Source organism: Anopheles merus, unplaced genomic scaffold, assembly GCF_017562075.2.
Source record: "Anopheles merus strain MAF unplaced genomic scaffold, AmerM5.1 LNR4000523, whole genome shotgun sequence".
Taxonomy (NCBI): domain Eukaryota; kingdom Metazoa; phylum Arthropoda; class Insecta; order Diptera; family Culicidae; genus Anopheles; species Anopheles merus.
The window spans coordinates 21,071-36,549 of record NW_024428103.1 but is presented as its reverse complement, the minus strand read 5'-3'; the positions used below and the strand labels follow the sequence as shown (position 1 = coordinate 36,549).

Here is a 15,479-nt window from a genome sequence, read left to right as displayed (position 1 = left end):
TGAATATTGAGTGAAGTGATTGTGAATTATCAGTAAATTGTGTAAAATTTTGTGTAATTCATCAATTAAAAGGATTGAAAAATATACATAGGTGTTTAAACGAAACAAATCTTGTTGTTTATTTCATCGATGACGCTTGCTTGAAAATAAAACACAAAGAAAAATAATCCCTGGCATCGTGGCATAAGGAAGCTGCTTAGGCGCTGTTTGAAAGTCCCACATAGAACTTTGATGCTGTTTATCTACTGCAAAAGGCGAATTAGAGCAGCGATCTTTAGCGTGCCAAAATGAGCTGCTTAAGCAATTCTGGCTATTTGGGACTAATCTTCGTGTAATTTTGTAAGTAGGGGTTGGTTTTAGCCTTCAAATTAATTATTTGATATGTTTCTACTAGATTGGACAGTTTTAAACCTTTTAAAATGGTATTTTACATTCGATCAATACGGAAATTATTTGGTATTTCACAATGGATGTGTCAAATCAGTACAATTTGCTCATCGAACTATCAAATTTGGAAAACCTCGTAACTCTGAATCCGCGTATAAGAGGTACCGTGTATCTCGGGGACCGCCTGTATGTGTTTTTTTATTAGGCACGTTTTTCCAAACAAAAAATATCTGAAATTTTTCTCGGCATGCCATGAGATTTTGTGAATTTTTCAAAAACCGGATTTCTCATACAAACGCATGCTTTTCAATTGAACTGTCAGCCAACTATTGAGCGTTCAACTAAAAAGCGTTCTACTATTGAATTCTGACTGTATATAAAAAATCAGCCGCACCCGCACCGCGAACTCGTTCGCTCCTGGATCGTTCGCATCGACGCTCATTTTTACTCAATTCATAGCCCTCTAGATCAAAAATAAGAAAATCGAATAGATTTTGTACGGTCCAACCTAGTGGTACAACCCTGTCACTCATGAGCGACGAATATTTTTCGACGAACGAGTTCGCCGGTACGGCTGAATGTCATAATGTTCTGCACAAATCGAATCAAATAAATGCTTATGTGTATAAAAGTGATTGAATAAAAATACCGAGTAAGAAAATGTAGTTTGGTAGAAAATCGCGAAATTCGACTTACGCGGATTCCTCGGGAACGCACAAACCGCGTAACTCGGGAACAGACTGTATACAGTACTTTTGCTTCAACCCATGAACAGTTTACTGACTAGCAAAATGACCATTATTATCAATGTAGTTATAGGGACTAGGTAAGCTTATAGGTTTGGTGGGAAGGCCATGTTGAATGGACGAATGACAGGAAAGGATTCGATGTGCTACGTCCCAAGCGGGTGAAAATGTCACTTTTCGGCTGTGTTTTCGATTGATTTTTGTGCACGATTTGACAAATGAAACAGTGTACGAGATTCAGACTGTTTTCGGCACATAATCACAACCGCGTGCAATGGCATATTTGCTATATTCATTGCACGTCTAGCATTAGACATTTTAAGATTAAATAGTTTTACATTATTGGTGTGTATATGAATGATAAACACAAAAAGAAATACACATAACCTGCTTCAACGCTTGGATTGGAGATCGAAATGGTTGGAATGGAAGAACCACACATACTGTCATATATTGCTTATCAAATTATGAGAGTGTATGATTTATCGTCCGAAAATTTCCACTTAAGGTATCTTTTCACCCACTCTACGACACATCAACATCAACAGCCATTGGGGCTTACACGCATACATCAACAAATGATCGAATCCACTCCTGTCATTTTGTTTTCATTTTTCTACAGCACGGCAGTCAAATTGTTCGGGATAAGCCCACCTGTATAATGAACCCACTTTGATTACTATGCTTAATACCAAATCATTTCCCTTTCCATCACTTTAGGTATAACTAACAAATCAATACCGTCAACTGTTTTAAAAACAAATCCGCTTTTTAGTTTATAAGATTCGTAAGGCCGAAAACACACGGACCGGAATTTCGCGGCCGTTGAATTCCGCCTGCTATCAAATTCATATACAAAGTGTCAACGGCAACTTTCCCGAACTGTCATATCCATACATTTTTCAGCAAGCGGAATTCCGCGGCCGCGAAATTCCGGTCCGTGTATTTTCGGCCTAAGGTTTGCTAACAAGTATCTTTCGTACAGCTTTCATGGTTTCATCATTATTTTGCGCTACATCTATATTCGCTGTTACATCATCGTTCACAGCAAGCACAGGATAACGACTCAAACAATCTACATCTTTCAACCTGGTTCCTGGCCGATGTTCTGTAAATGCAAAAACCACGATTGTGTGCCTCCATGACACAAGGCATGTTTGATAAATTCCGGATGAAAGGCAGAATTTTTCTTCTTCTTCTTCTTCTTCTTCTTTTGGCACAACAACCGTTGTCGGTCAAGGCCTTCCTGAACCACTTGTGGGCTTGGCTTTCAGTGACTTACTGATTACACATAACAGGGTAGTCAGTGCTACATATAGAGAGCACGGTCTGTTCGGGGCTTGAACCCATGACGGGCATGTTGTAAAGTCGTACGAGTGTCGACTTACCACCAGACCAGCGAATTGCAGAATTGCATTCTGAAAAAGATAAATTGCCAATACAAACAACTTGATCCACATTTCACAGTCCATTGTGAGAGAGCGTACCCAAGTAGCCTTAAGAAACTCTATTTGATTATTAACAGTATTTTAAGGCCGTTAAAAATCAAATAGAGTTTCTTAAGGGAATATGACATTTGCTTGCGTTACAGTGTAACGTTTGGAAGCGTTACACATATTTTTTTCCTTGCTGTATTGTAACGATACAGGCAGCAATCAACAAATGCAATTAATGTTTTAATTAATTAATGTTAAAATAAAACAAATATATATCCAATTATAAAAAAAAAAACAAATATTAATACAATTTTTCATCATAAATGTATAGTTGTTTTACTGTTGTTTATTCTTCTTTGATTCGTGGTGAACTACATTATCATAAAAATCACCATGACATAAATCAGATTATGACATATTTTCAACTTTCTTTGGTAATAAAACAACTATTTTACTCAACGCATGCGATGCTATGCTAAAAAAAGGTTAAATACGATGTTTAACCTCATATACTCGTATAGTTTATGTAGAGTGAAGCGTATGTTGATATCATACTGTACATGATAAATGCTTATTGAGGTTATGTGTTGTTTCGTCAAGCTCAACGCGTCTCGTGTTACAGGGTTTTTAATAATAATATTTTAGTTTTGCCATGGTGCCTGTGTATGTTTCTCAATTGGTTTAGGAATCGTTTCAAGATTTTTGAACATTCCCAATATGATTTGCATCATTTGTTTCAAAAATTGTTCGATAATTTCAATTAATTGGGGAAACAATTTAAAATAAAGTGAGAGCAAGCAATAAATCATCACAAGAATAAAAAAGGATATCGAGCAAAACACGACTAGAAACCCTGCAATGCACTCTCCGATCGCGTGTCATGTCATAATGCGTAATACACTCGCGCGTCTTTTCATTTCATGTTAATACACTCTCAGTGAACAAGCCGTCTTTAACATTAAGTCCGAAAACCAAGAATTGTTTAATCTCTTGGTTATTTCTTTCTAATGCATGTGTTGTGAATCTTTTTTTTCCTCTGTTGTAAATCTGTGTTTATCAAAACATGTTATCAAAACGTATAAAAAAAAGTGGCCAGTTGTATAGAGCTCGCGACCGGGTAGAACGAGTAAGACGCATTAATGGTGACCAATACAATCAACTACTGCATACAACTACAGCTAGACCATCTGAAGGTATCGAATATGGAATTTCTTAAAATGGTGGACTGTGATGCATTATGAATGATGATTCTTTTTCGTGACAGGTTTATGGCATTAATGCAAGTATTTTGTTTCAGATAAATTTCATAAAGTGTCCGTGCGTGTTGCTGATCGATCTGTTTACGACAATACCCTTACATATGATAATGTGTCCGACGCTATTTGTGAAAGTACTGGAAGTAAACATGACAGCAATATTTCAGAATCTAATACTTCTTCGAATAACAATGATGATATGTTCAGTGATGTAGAAAGCATGTCTGATGATGAAACAGGATTGGATAAACATTCTGATGACGATGCAATGTTGGATGAGCCTGATTTTGATAAAATGGACACGAGTGATTGTTTGAAATATTGGGCATTGAGCACCAAACAAACCCATTATTCAATGAATATGCTGTTAAAAATATTGAGGAAAAAAATGAACATGTGTCTACCAAAGGATGCTAGAACTTTCCTGAAAACAAATAGAAATGGACCAGAAATATCAAAAATTGGAGATGGTCTGTTTTGGTATCGCGGTGTTAAAGAGGGCCTCACCAAGCATTTGCGGTAAGATGCATATTGTTAAAACATTTTCCAATGATTCATCAGTTTTCTCTTTCAGTTTTGTTAAGGTGCCAAGCACTCTTTCGCTGAACATCTTTATAGATGGACTACCACTAAGTAAAAGCAGTCCAACGCAGTTCTGGCCTATATTGGCAAATATTTATGAAATGCCTCAACTATCGCCATTTACTATAGCAATTTATGCCGGAAGATCAAAGCCAAATGATCTGGATAAATATCTGAAGCAATTAGTGTCAGAATTAAATACCCTTATTGATGGAGGAACAATTATTAACCAGACAAAAATAGCAATTCGAGTGCGAGCCGTCATAGCAGATACTCCTGCTAGATCGTTTATCAAAGGTAGTGTAGCAAAATAATTTTAAACTATTCAATTGTTAAGTTACTAATTTTATCGTTTCGACAATTCAGGTGTAGCGAATTTTAATTCTGCCGATGGATGTCTCAAATGCACATGCGAAGCAGAATTTAATGAGGATGGTAGGTGCATGGTTTATAAAGGAGTTAACGCCCCTCCAAGAACTGATAAAGGTTTTAGAGGTGAAGAATATGGAAACCATCACAAATGTAGGTCACCATTCATTGATTTGAAAAAATTTGACATTGTTAAAGGCATACCAGTAGCAGATATTCTTCACTTAATACATTATGGTATGATGCGCCGTTTTGTTTTAGGATGGAGGGATGGAAAATTAGGATTGAAAACCAAGTGGTCAGCCCAACTTGCGGAAGAAATATCTTCTTTGCTAGTCAAAATTCGACTTCCAGTAGAAATACATAGGTCATTTCGAGGAGTTGATATGGCGCGTTTTTGGAAAGCAACGGAGTATGGAAGTTTCCTCAATTACGCCAGCATTGTAATTTTGAAAGATCGAATGTCTGAAATGTATTTCGAACATTTCAAACTGTTTTTTTTTGTGCAATTACATTGATGTCGTCAAAAGCATACATAAATAATTGGAAAATGGCAGGAGAAATGCTAAATAGATTTGTAATCGATTTCGAAGCTCTTTACGGGGAAAGATATTTAACAAGTAATATTCACAATTTGCAACATATATGCGAGGAGGTTTTGAAGTTTGGTCCGTTGTATTCCTTTTCTACATATCCGTTTGAAAATCATCTTCAGATATTAAAAGCTTTAATGAGGTCAGGTTACAATGAAATTCAACAAGTTTTCAAAAGGTTATCAGAGTTAGAGGAGTTTCATATACCAACTTCGTTTGCTTCGAAAAAAGTGTCTAAGCCAAGCATATTTGTGCAGAAGAATGGAAAGATAGTTTTAAAATTACTAGATTACATATTACGTAACGATGAATGCAACTCATGGTTTTTAACCAAAGAAAATTGTATTGCAAAATTTTCAAATGCAGCACAAGTTGGAAATTCGATTCAAGTATGCGGAAGAATGCTCAACAACAAGTCCGATTTTTTCAGATCACCATTTCCATCAAGTGTTTTAAATATTTACAAGGGATTCTCAAATGATTTATCGTTGAATGATATCCAGTTGAGTGTGAGTGACATAAAATGCAAGCTTGTTGCAGTAAATTTAGATCCACTTTCGGAAACAGTTTTTATTCCATTAATTCATTCTCTTAGCATTTCTTAACTTCAAAAACTCTCATTCTTTGAATATATCATAATTGATTCTTTAAGTTCTTTGAAAAATCACTGCCAGAAATAAACATAAGTTCGATTAAGTGTAAGAGTTGTTTAGTATGTTGCGTTAATCAGTATGGACGCAGTATGCAGTATAGAGGGAATTCAAGCAATATTAACGGTTTTTTTTTAATTTTTTTCAGTCTGCCTCTTATGGTTGGTAGGTTTACGCACTCCTTGAATATTCAATCGTTGTTTTGCTTGCTTCAATTTACGTTGAAAAAATTTTGATAGCATATTTTCGCTAACCTTATGAAATTTAGTGCTTCCAATAGTCTGAAACAAATTCATCAAATTTCTCAACAGTCTAATTTCAAACTTAGTGCAACCTTTCCCTATACCTGTCCAACTACATTCTACCAATAGTGTTTTTTCGAAAATTAAATCAAGGGCTTCCAGCATCCTATTTTCCGCATCCGTATCTATGATTTTAGATTTCAGCCAATCCAACACCTGTTGAAAATAATCTGTTTCTCCTAATCTTTCATCGCACTGCATTAGATCTTTCTTATTAGTTAGACGATTGAATTCAAATTCTAATATATTACTTCCGTTTACTTCCACAGCTTGGGCTGTTGTGTTAAGCAGCATTTCATTTTGGCGTTCTATTATGCTCATCTTTTTCAAAATTTTTTGTTGCCCTTTTTGAAGATCTTCATATGCTTCTTTCTGGAACTTTACTAATGCTTCGAAACATGGACAATGAGAACATTTCGAATTTTCTTCAGGAACATTTTCATTTTCTAGGTGATCGTTTAAGTATTCCTCATGAAAATTAGATGTGTCGAGATCGTAGTTTACAGTTTCCATAGCATCGTTTTCTAAAACGCGCTGTGCGAATATTTGCTCATAATTTCCAATTGTTATATGCTGTGTTGTGCCTTGTTCCATATAATCGGTTGATGATTCGTCAGACATTTCAGCTAAAATTTTCGTCCCAGTCTCGTAAGACGAAATGTTTGATCTTTTTACACAGCATTCTTGTCTTGTCCATCCACTTTCAGGAACACTGTTAGCATTTCGCACCAGTTTGGATGCCAATTTTCCGGGAATATTGGGCCATAACAAGTAATATTTTCCACTACTAGTTCCCTGCACCCATCCATCAGGCACAAGACATAATTCTCCATATCCCTTAGGGCCTAAGGTCTCCACAATGGAAAATCCCATTGTTATGATCCTTTAATAGTGAAAAATGAACAATTACTTTAAAACTAAATTATATGTCTTACTTTAAATATTACCTTACACAGGACACTAGGTTATCAGCTGACCAAGAGCAAATTTAAGCACAATACCTGCAGAATTGCAAAATACGCAGTGCTTGTGATATTCAGCCTCATACAATTGAAAAATAAAAAACTTGCTCCTCTGACTTATTGTTTTATTCTGTGAGAACAATGCATGCAATGTACCAAATTTTCCACGAATTCTTTATACTCGAACGATTCAGTTCGAGGGCAAAAAAGGAAGCTCGAGGAGGTTGTGGGTATGAGAAGCAGGCAATAAAGTAATGGAGCAGGATAGGCATATATTCCATCCTTTTCGTAGTTTCGTTAAATTTGATCATTTTCGTTAAAAAATGCCGACGCCATTTTGAATTTTAACGAAAAAATGAACGAAAATCGACGAAGAAAAGATGACGTTACGCAGTAATTTAAGCCCTGGAATTACTGCTGTATGGAAAGCTAAAAGTAATACTTTTAGGCATACTTTTAACGGTTTATTAACAGGATTGTGCTACTTGGGTAACGATCACTTGGTGAGCCGTAATAATGAACGGAAAAAAATAATGGTTGTCGTGCTGGTGCGAATTAATCTCTGAGCGTATCTCTGAACGTCACGAATTAATCTCTGAGGGCAGAGTCAATAGCACTGAACAGCAGTCGCTGATGAAACAGAAATCACGTACACATAAAATCAGGAAACCAAGCAAGAACAAATTCTCGAGGGATGCAGGAACAAAACACTTCAACGTAGCAGAACTTCCGATAGGAACAGCTGAACAAAACTCAAACATTTTGTATAGGCCCGACATTATTATAGATTTCAAATTGTTTTTTCCCTAGGAGCAAAAACATTCATACGATATTTAATTGTTTTTATGCGAGCGGGCGAATCATATTTTTCAGGAATAAAGCGCTCACTAATGCGGCAACTCACTAATTCCTCTTCTTGCCTATATCTAATTTACACTATACCGACGAGTGATACAGAACCCTATGTACGTGACGGTGGTGTGTCAAATATCATAATTCTCTTCGCAGACCGCAACGTGAAGCAGCTTACGGATGGCCTGATTGTTGCCGTTCTGCAGGAAGATATCATGGCAAGAATTACTTTCTCGACGACAGCGGTGTGCAGCTCATTTGTTTTTATGTGAACCTGTAAAAGTACAGATCATTCTTTTATATTTTTATTAAATTGTTAGGAATCAGAAATCATCAGGTTAGGAATTAAATTGTTCTTAGCATTCTCAAAATTGGTTTTTACAAATATAAACACTGCCTTTGTACCCAAGTAGCACAATCCCGTTAAGAAACCGTTAAAAGTTTGCCTAAAAGTATTACTTTTAGCTTTCCATACAGCAGTAATTTTAGGGCTTACAACACTGCGTAACGCTTTCCTGGCTTCGTCAATGCTTCGTTAAAAATTAAAATTTTGCCGGTATTTTTAACGAAAAATATCAAACTCAACGAACAAATCGACAGAGATGGCTGTATTGCTCTTTCTCATTCTATATGCATTTTCTAGATCTTCGTTAAGTTACAACAGAAGGTGTTAATATTTCTTGGAATAAATGCATAAATTCACCACAAATACTTTTATTCGACATTTCATCGTTTTGTCACTGCATATTGTCACTTTATCACATAAGTTTCTTTCATTCCATGGGTTTCTTCCATTATATTAGCATGGAGGTCAGCTGCAGCCGTGGACGAAAAACTTGATGTCCAAACGCTATCCAAATCCAATATGCTGCGGAATATAAAACTTATGTAGCTCGTGTGAAGATAATGGTAATATCGATACACTGACCTGTTATAAAATCATGATGACACACAAATTAAACATTAGTTGATAGAAATTGTCGCAGACGCTTGGTTTTGTTGCCATCTACACAAAAGCTACACACACGAAGCTTGACGAACTTTTTGACATAAGAAATGGAGGCGCCATGTACGTGACCATGTACAGTATGTCTCAAAAATTATCGTCATCAAGAGCATGTTATTTTTCCCAAGAAAATATAAATTTTTATGAAATTTTTTCTCATTTGCAAATATTGCATACACTTTATCAAACTCTTCACATATATTATTTGAACATATGAAATTTTATTTTTTTATTTTTAAATTATTTTTTTATTATCACCGCAGATTCAAATAGAGGAATAAAAGAAAACACATAGTTTTCAAACAGTTAATAAATAAAATGGTTTGGTGTAAAAAAAAACGCATTATTACATACATAAGAATGAAAAATGATTTTCCGAATATTGAATAAATTGGAAATGGTGTAGATAAAATTTGAAAAACACTGTGTGTTATATTAACCCGAATCGATAAAAACGAGTGTAACGGAATACGTCGTTATGATGTAACGCTGTCCAATGTCATATTCTCTTAAGAAACTCTATTTGATTTTAAAAGCTTTAAAAAACTGTTAATAATCAAATAGAGTTTCTTAAGGCTACTTGGGTATAGACATGTGGGCTTCCAAACGTTGGTTATCTTAGTTCCTTTTTCCTCTTACTTGTTAACACAGGCTGATTACGAGGCCTTATATGTTAATAGAACATGGCTGGATGATTTCTCCTCTAACAAAACGTTATTGAGCTGTACTTGTTTATGCTGCGCAAAATGACTTAACTGAATTCGCCTTAGATCGTATTTTAACGTTTTCTTTGAAAGCATCATAGCGATTATGGAATGCTTTACATCGGCAACTTTCAGTTTTGGATTGGCCGATTTCATTGAGTCTAATTGTAAAACTTTGAAAACACGAAACAAATTCTATGAGAATTTAGTGTAAGCAGTAAATTGTGACGAAATGTTTGAAAATCATAAAACTCATTAGAAAGTAAGTAATTTAAAATATGATGAGTCCAATTGAGCGGACTGACAAATACACAAACGTACGACACAAAACTATACAAGCATTACAATATCAATTTGACAAGAAAGGAAAAAACGACTCGCTGTGTGATGACAGGATGAGACCAAGGATTGAATAGAACGAGTTATTGTAATGTATAACAAGATGTATTTATGTAGAAGGTGAATTTTATTCGCATTTGCCGACAGTGTGGCCAGATTTTTTATGGTGGTTTTCGGTAGGAACATCAAAACTTTATCGGCAGTTTCGGTAAGAGTTTCAATTTGTATCGGTAGTTTTAGGTATGTTTTGAAGTGTTAAGTGGCGGGGGGGGGGGGTCTAATCTGCAACAGAAAACACATCCTTTTTTATTCATAGAAGATGCATCAGATCTGGTTCATGGCGGGCACACCAATGCACATTGGGCTAACGCCTGTATAAAAATCGAAAAACTAACTGTATCGCAAGTTAACAACATACACATTTTCTTAAAATAGATACTTAAGTGGCGGGGGGGGGTCTAATCTGCAACAGAAAACACATCCTTTTTTATTCACAGAAGATGCATCAGATCTGGTTCATGGCGGGCACACCAATGCACATTGGGCTAACGCCTGTATGAAAATCGAAAAACTAACTGTATCGCAAGTTAACAACATACACATTTTCTTAAAATAGATACTTAAACTTAGTCTAAACCAATATATTTCACGCTTTCATCTTAAACTTACTGAGATATAGGCCATCAAAGTACAAACTTTATGATTTTTGGTCCAAATTTTAGCTATTTTTCGACTGAACATAAACCATCAAATTTTACTGGATAATGGTCAGATTATGACCATCAATGTTTGGAAAGGTTTTTTGTCGTTATTTTATTTCATGTCTGACTATTACGCTAAAACATATTTTCAAACCTCACAAATGATCGAAAACCAAACATCACTACCGATTTTTTGTTATATGTTCATTTTGGAGAGTGATTTTTTTATGATTCGACTCGATTTCACTCGTGAGTCGTATGTCATAAGAAAGATTGATGTTTTTCCAACTTGTTTTCGTTGAAATTAGCTGCGACCATCCGCTACCCCGAAAATTGTTAAACTTTTTCTTGAAAGCGCGAGCGATTTTCAATTCCGAACAAGTTAGAATAAATTAAATAAGCATACAATCTTTATTTACACCACTTTTTTATTGTTTTACTGTTCTGGTTCTCTTAATCACAAAACCTGCCGAACGATTGGCTGACAGCAAATCTGACGAAAAAAGCACAGTTTATTTGATATATACGCATACGTTTGAAAAATACGCAATGAAATGGTGTGAAACTTCGTATGTGAATAACAAATAAGTACACTTTAACTACAAAATTGTGCTTTGTGAAAAAATTTACCACATTTGTGCCAAATTTAACGTGTTTAGCTACCCTGCCGAAAATAGGTACACTGTCGAAAACTGGTACAGTTACCCTATCTCCGAGTCCGCGTATAAGAGATACTGTGTATCTCGGGGACTACCTGTATAGCATAATGTACAGTCCGAACTCACTGGTTGAACTTCGATTCCCTGCTAACTATTGAATACAGGCATGCCTCGAGTTACGACGATTCGCAGATACGACGATTTAGATTTTGACAGTTAAAAGTTGTCATTGACAAGAAATTAATGCATTTTTTGAATTTCTGGGCTGATAACCGTTGTACACTGTAGAGTTGCGTACAAGCAGTGTTGTATACAAGAGAGAGAACAAACATAGAATGAGGGGAAGTGTGAGAACGTTGACTAAAAGAGAGGGAATTGTGGTAGAGAACATTGGTCACTGTTGGAAGTTATATAAAGAGAACGTTGGTGAGAATCGAGGAGATGGTTAATAAACGGTGACGAGGAAACATCAACGATACCGTGTGTATTATTTAAAAGAGGAGGATCCTACATACACAGATTTCCAATCATACCACAACTACCCTATCTTGAATATCTTTATTGTGTACGGCTTTTAAAATATAATTATTATATTATCGAACATTATTTAAATAAAATACACGATATCATAGATTCCAACTCTTCAACTTCGGTTATAAACTTTATTTTCATAGATATTCGACATACGACTTTTTCGACTTACACCTTGCTTTCGGACATTTTTTCGGTCCCAAATAAAGTCGTATCTCGGGAAACACCTGTACAGGCGGTCCCCAAGATACTCGGTTAATGGGAACCGAAAACGGCCGCAAAATACCGCGTATCTCGAATTTCCGCGTAAGTCGATATCTCGTAATTTTCATCCAAAATATCACCCCAAATAGCCAGCTCGTACTTTATAGCTGATTTAGGGCTGTTTAACGAAAAATCGTTCCGATGTCGTACTTTGTGGCTGATTAAGAGATAGACGGTACTTTGCGGAACTATGGAGCTTTTTAACAGGCACATGGTACTCTTTGGAACTTTGCGGCTGATTAGCACTATGTGTAGGGTTCATGATAGAACTTTTAAGGCTTGTTAAGAGTGTGTATCGAACTTGGTGGAACTTTATAGCTTTTTAATGCATGGCATCGGTACAAGGTGGATCTTGTCAAAGTGTCAAAGAGAGACGCCGTCAATCATCTCATTGCTGCTGTACAAGTTAGATAAGTTAATTAAAGAAGGAATATTGAGTGAAGTGATTGTGAATTATCAGTAAATTGTGTAAAATTTTGTGTAATTCATCAATACAAAAGTTTTAAAAATATACATATGTGTTTTAAACGAAACAACTCTTGTTGTTTATTTCATCGATGACGCTTGCTTGAAAATAAAACACACAGAAAAATAATCCCTGGAATCGTGGCATAAGGAAGCTGCTTAGGCGCTGTTTTAAAGACCCACATAGAACTTTGATGCTGTTTATCTACTGCAAAAGGCGAATTAGAGCAGCGATATTTAGCGTGCCAAAATGAGCTGCTTAAGCAATTCTGGCTATTTGGGTAGCTACCCTGCCGAAAATAGGTACCCTGTCGAAAACTGGTACAGCTACCCTATCTCCGAGTCCGCGTATAAGAGATACTGTTTATCTCGGGGACTACCTGTATAGCATAATGTACAGTCCGAACTCACTGGTTGAACTTCGATTCCCTGCTAACTATTGAATACAGGCATGCCTCGAGTTACGACGATTCGCAGATACGACGATTTAGATTTTGACAGTTAAAAGTTGTCATTGACAAGAAATTAATGCATTTTTTTGAATTTCTGGGCTGATAACCGTTGTACACTGTAGAGTTGCGTACAAGCAGTGTTGTATACAAGAGAGAGAACAAACATAGAATGAGGGGAAGTGTGAGAACGTTGACTAAAAGAGAGGGAATTGTGGGAGAGAACATTGGTCACTGTTGGAAGTTATATAAAGAGAACGTTGGTGAGAATCGAGGAAATGGTTAATAAACGGTGACGAGGAAACATCAACGATACCGTGTGTATTATTTAAAAGAGGAGGATTCTACATACACAGATTTCCAATCATACCACAACTACCCTATCTTGAATATCTTTATTGTGTACGGCTTTTAAAATATATTATTATATTATCGAACATTATTTAAATAAAATACACGATATCATAGATTCCAACTCTTCAACTTCGGTTATAAACTTTATTTTCATAGATATTCGACATACGACTTTTTCGACTTACACCTTGCTTTCGGACATTTTTTTCGGTCCCAAATAAAGTCGTATCTCGGGAAACACCTGTACAGGCGGTCCCCAAGATACTCGGTAAATGGGAACCGAAACGGCCGCAAAATACCGCGTATCTCGAATTTCCGCGTAAGTCGATATCTCGTAATTTTCATCCAAAATATCACTAATCTTCGTGTAATTTTGTAAGTAGGGGTTGGTTTAGCCTTCAAATTAATTATTTGATATGTTTCTACTAGATTGGACAGTTTTAAACCTTTTAAAATGGTATTTTACATTCGATCAATACGGAAATTATTTGGTATTTCACAATGGATGTGTCAAATCAGTACAATTTGCTCATCGAACTATCAAATTGGAAAACCTCGAAACTCTGAATCCGCGTATAAGAGGTACCGTGTATCTCGGGGACCGCCTGTATGTGTTTTTTTATTTGGCACGTTTTTCCAAACAAAAAATATCTGAAATTTTTCTCGGCATGCCATGAGATTTTTGTGAATTTTTCAAAAACCGGATTTCTCATACAAACGCATGCTTTTCAATTGAACTGTCAGCCAACTATTGAGCGTTCAACTAAAAAGCGTTCTACTATTGAATTCTGACTGTATATAAAAAATCAGCCGCACCCGCACCGCGAACTCGTTCGCTCCTGGGATCGTTCGCATCGACGCTCATTTTTACTCAATTCATAGCCCTCTAGATCAAAAATAAGAAAATCGAATAGATTTTGTACGGTCCAACCTAGTGGTACAACCCTGTCCACTCATGAGAGACGAATATTTTTCGACGAACGAGTTCGCCGGTACGGCTGAATGTCATAATGTTCTGCACAAATCGAATCAAATAAATGCTTATGTGTATAAAAGTGATTGAATAAAAATACCGAGTAAGAAAATGTAGTTTGGTAGAAAATCGCGAAATTCGACTTACGCGGATTCCTCGGGAACGCACAAATCGCGTACTCGGGAACAGACTGTATACAGTACTTTTGCTTCAACCCATGAACAGTTTACTGACTAGCAAAATGACCATTATTATCAATGTAGTTATAGGGACTAGGTAAGCTTATAGGTTTGGTGGGAAGGCCATGTTGAATGGACGAATGACAGGAAAGGATTCGATTGTGCTACGTCCCAAGCGGGTGAAAATGTCACTTTTCGGCTGTGTTTTCGATTGATTTTTTGTGCACGATTTGACAAATGAAACAGTGTACGAGATTCAGACTGTTTTCGGCACATAATCACAACCGCGTGCAATGGCATATTTGCTATATTCATTGCACGTCTAGCATTAGACATTTTAAGATTAAATAGTTTTACATTATTGGTGTGTATGAATGATAAACAAAAAAGAAATACACATAACCTGCTTCAACGCTTGGATTGGAGATCGAAATGGTTGGAATGGAAGAACCACACATACTGTCATATATTGCTTATCAAATTATGAGAGTGTATGATTTATCGTCCGAAAATTTCCACTTAAGGTATCTTTTCACCCACTCTACGACACATCAACATCAACAGCCATTGGGGCTTACACGCATACATCAACAAATGATCGAATCCACTCCTGTCATTTTGTTTTCATTTTTCTACAGCACGGCAGTCAAATTGTTCGGGATAAGCCCACCTGTATAATGAACCCACTTTGATTACTATGCTTAATACCAAATCATTTCC

General features: G+C 36.1%; 1 protein-coding gene and 1 long non-coding RNA gene across 2 annotated transcripts; one reads left to right on the top strand and one right to left on the bottom strand.

The window, feature by feature from the left end:
- The first annotated feature begins 3,431 nt into the window (after positions 1-3,431).
- On the top strand, positions 3,432-7,399 carry LOC121602587. Its single transcript, XM_041931348.1, has 5 exons — positions 3,432-3,762; positions 3,867-4,344; positions 4,400-4,704; positions 4,774-4,842; positions 7,029-7,399. The coding sequence occupies exons 1-5, from the start codon at positions 3,633-3,635 to the stop codon at positions 7,094-7,096; spliced, it is 1,050 nt and encodes a 349-aa protein (XP_041787282.1). The 5' UTR covers positions 3,432-3,632; the 3' UTR covers positions 7,097-7,399.
- A 721-nt stretch (positions 7,400-8,120) lies between these two features.
- Positions 8,121-10,178, bottom strand: LOC121602589. Its single transcript, XR_006006444.1, has 2 exons — positions 9,781-10,178; positions 8,121-8,409 (listed from the first exon to the last, which is right to left on the bottom strand). It is a non-coding gene; the product is annotated as an uncharacterized LOC121602589 (long non-coding RNA).
- Positions 10,179-15,479: the final 5,301 nt, after the last annotated feature.

What these genes read in the sequence shown, in the direction of transcription:
- LOC121602587 (XM_041931348.1), top strand. Translation starts at nt 3,633, where the DNA reads ATGTTATCAAAACGTATAAAAAAAAGTGGCCAGTTGTATAGAGCTCGC. An exon ending in GGCCTCACCAAGCATTTGCG is followed by an intron (nt 4,345 to 4,399) that starts GTAAGATGCATA and finishes TTTCTCTTTCAG; the next exon opens with TTTTGTTAAGGTGCCAAGCA. An exon ending in TGCTAGATCGTTTATCAAAG is followed by an intron (nt 4,705 to 4,773) that starts GTAGTGTAGCAA and finishes TCGACAATTCAG; the next exon opens with GTGTAGCGAATTTTAATTCT.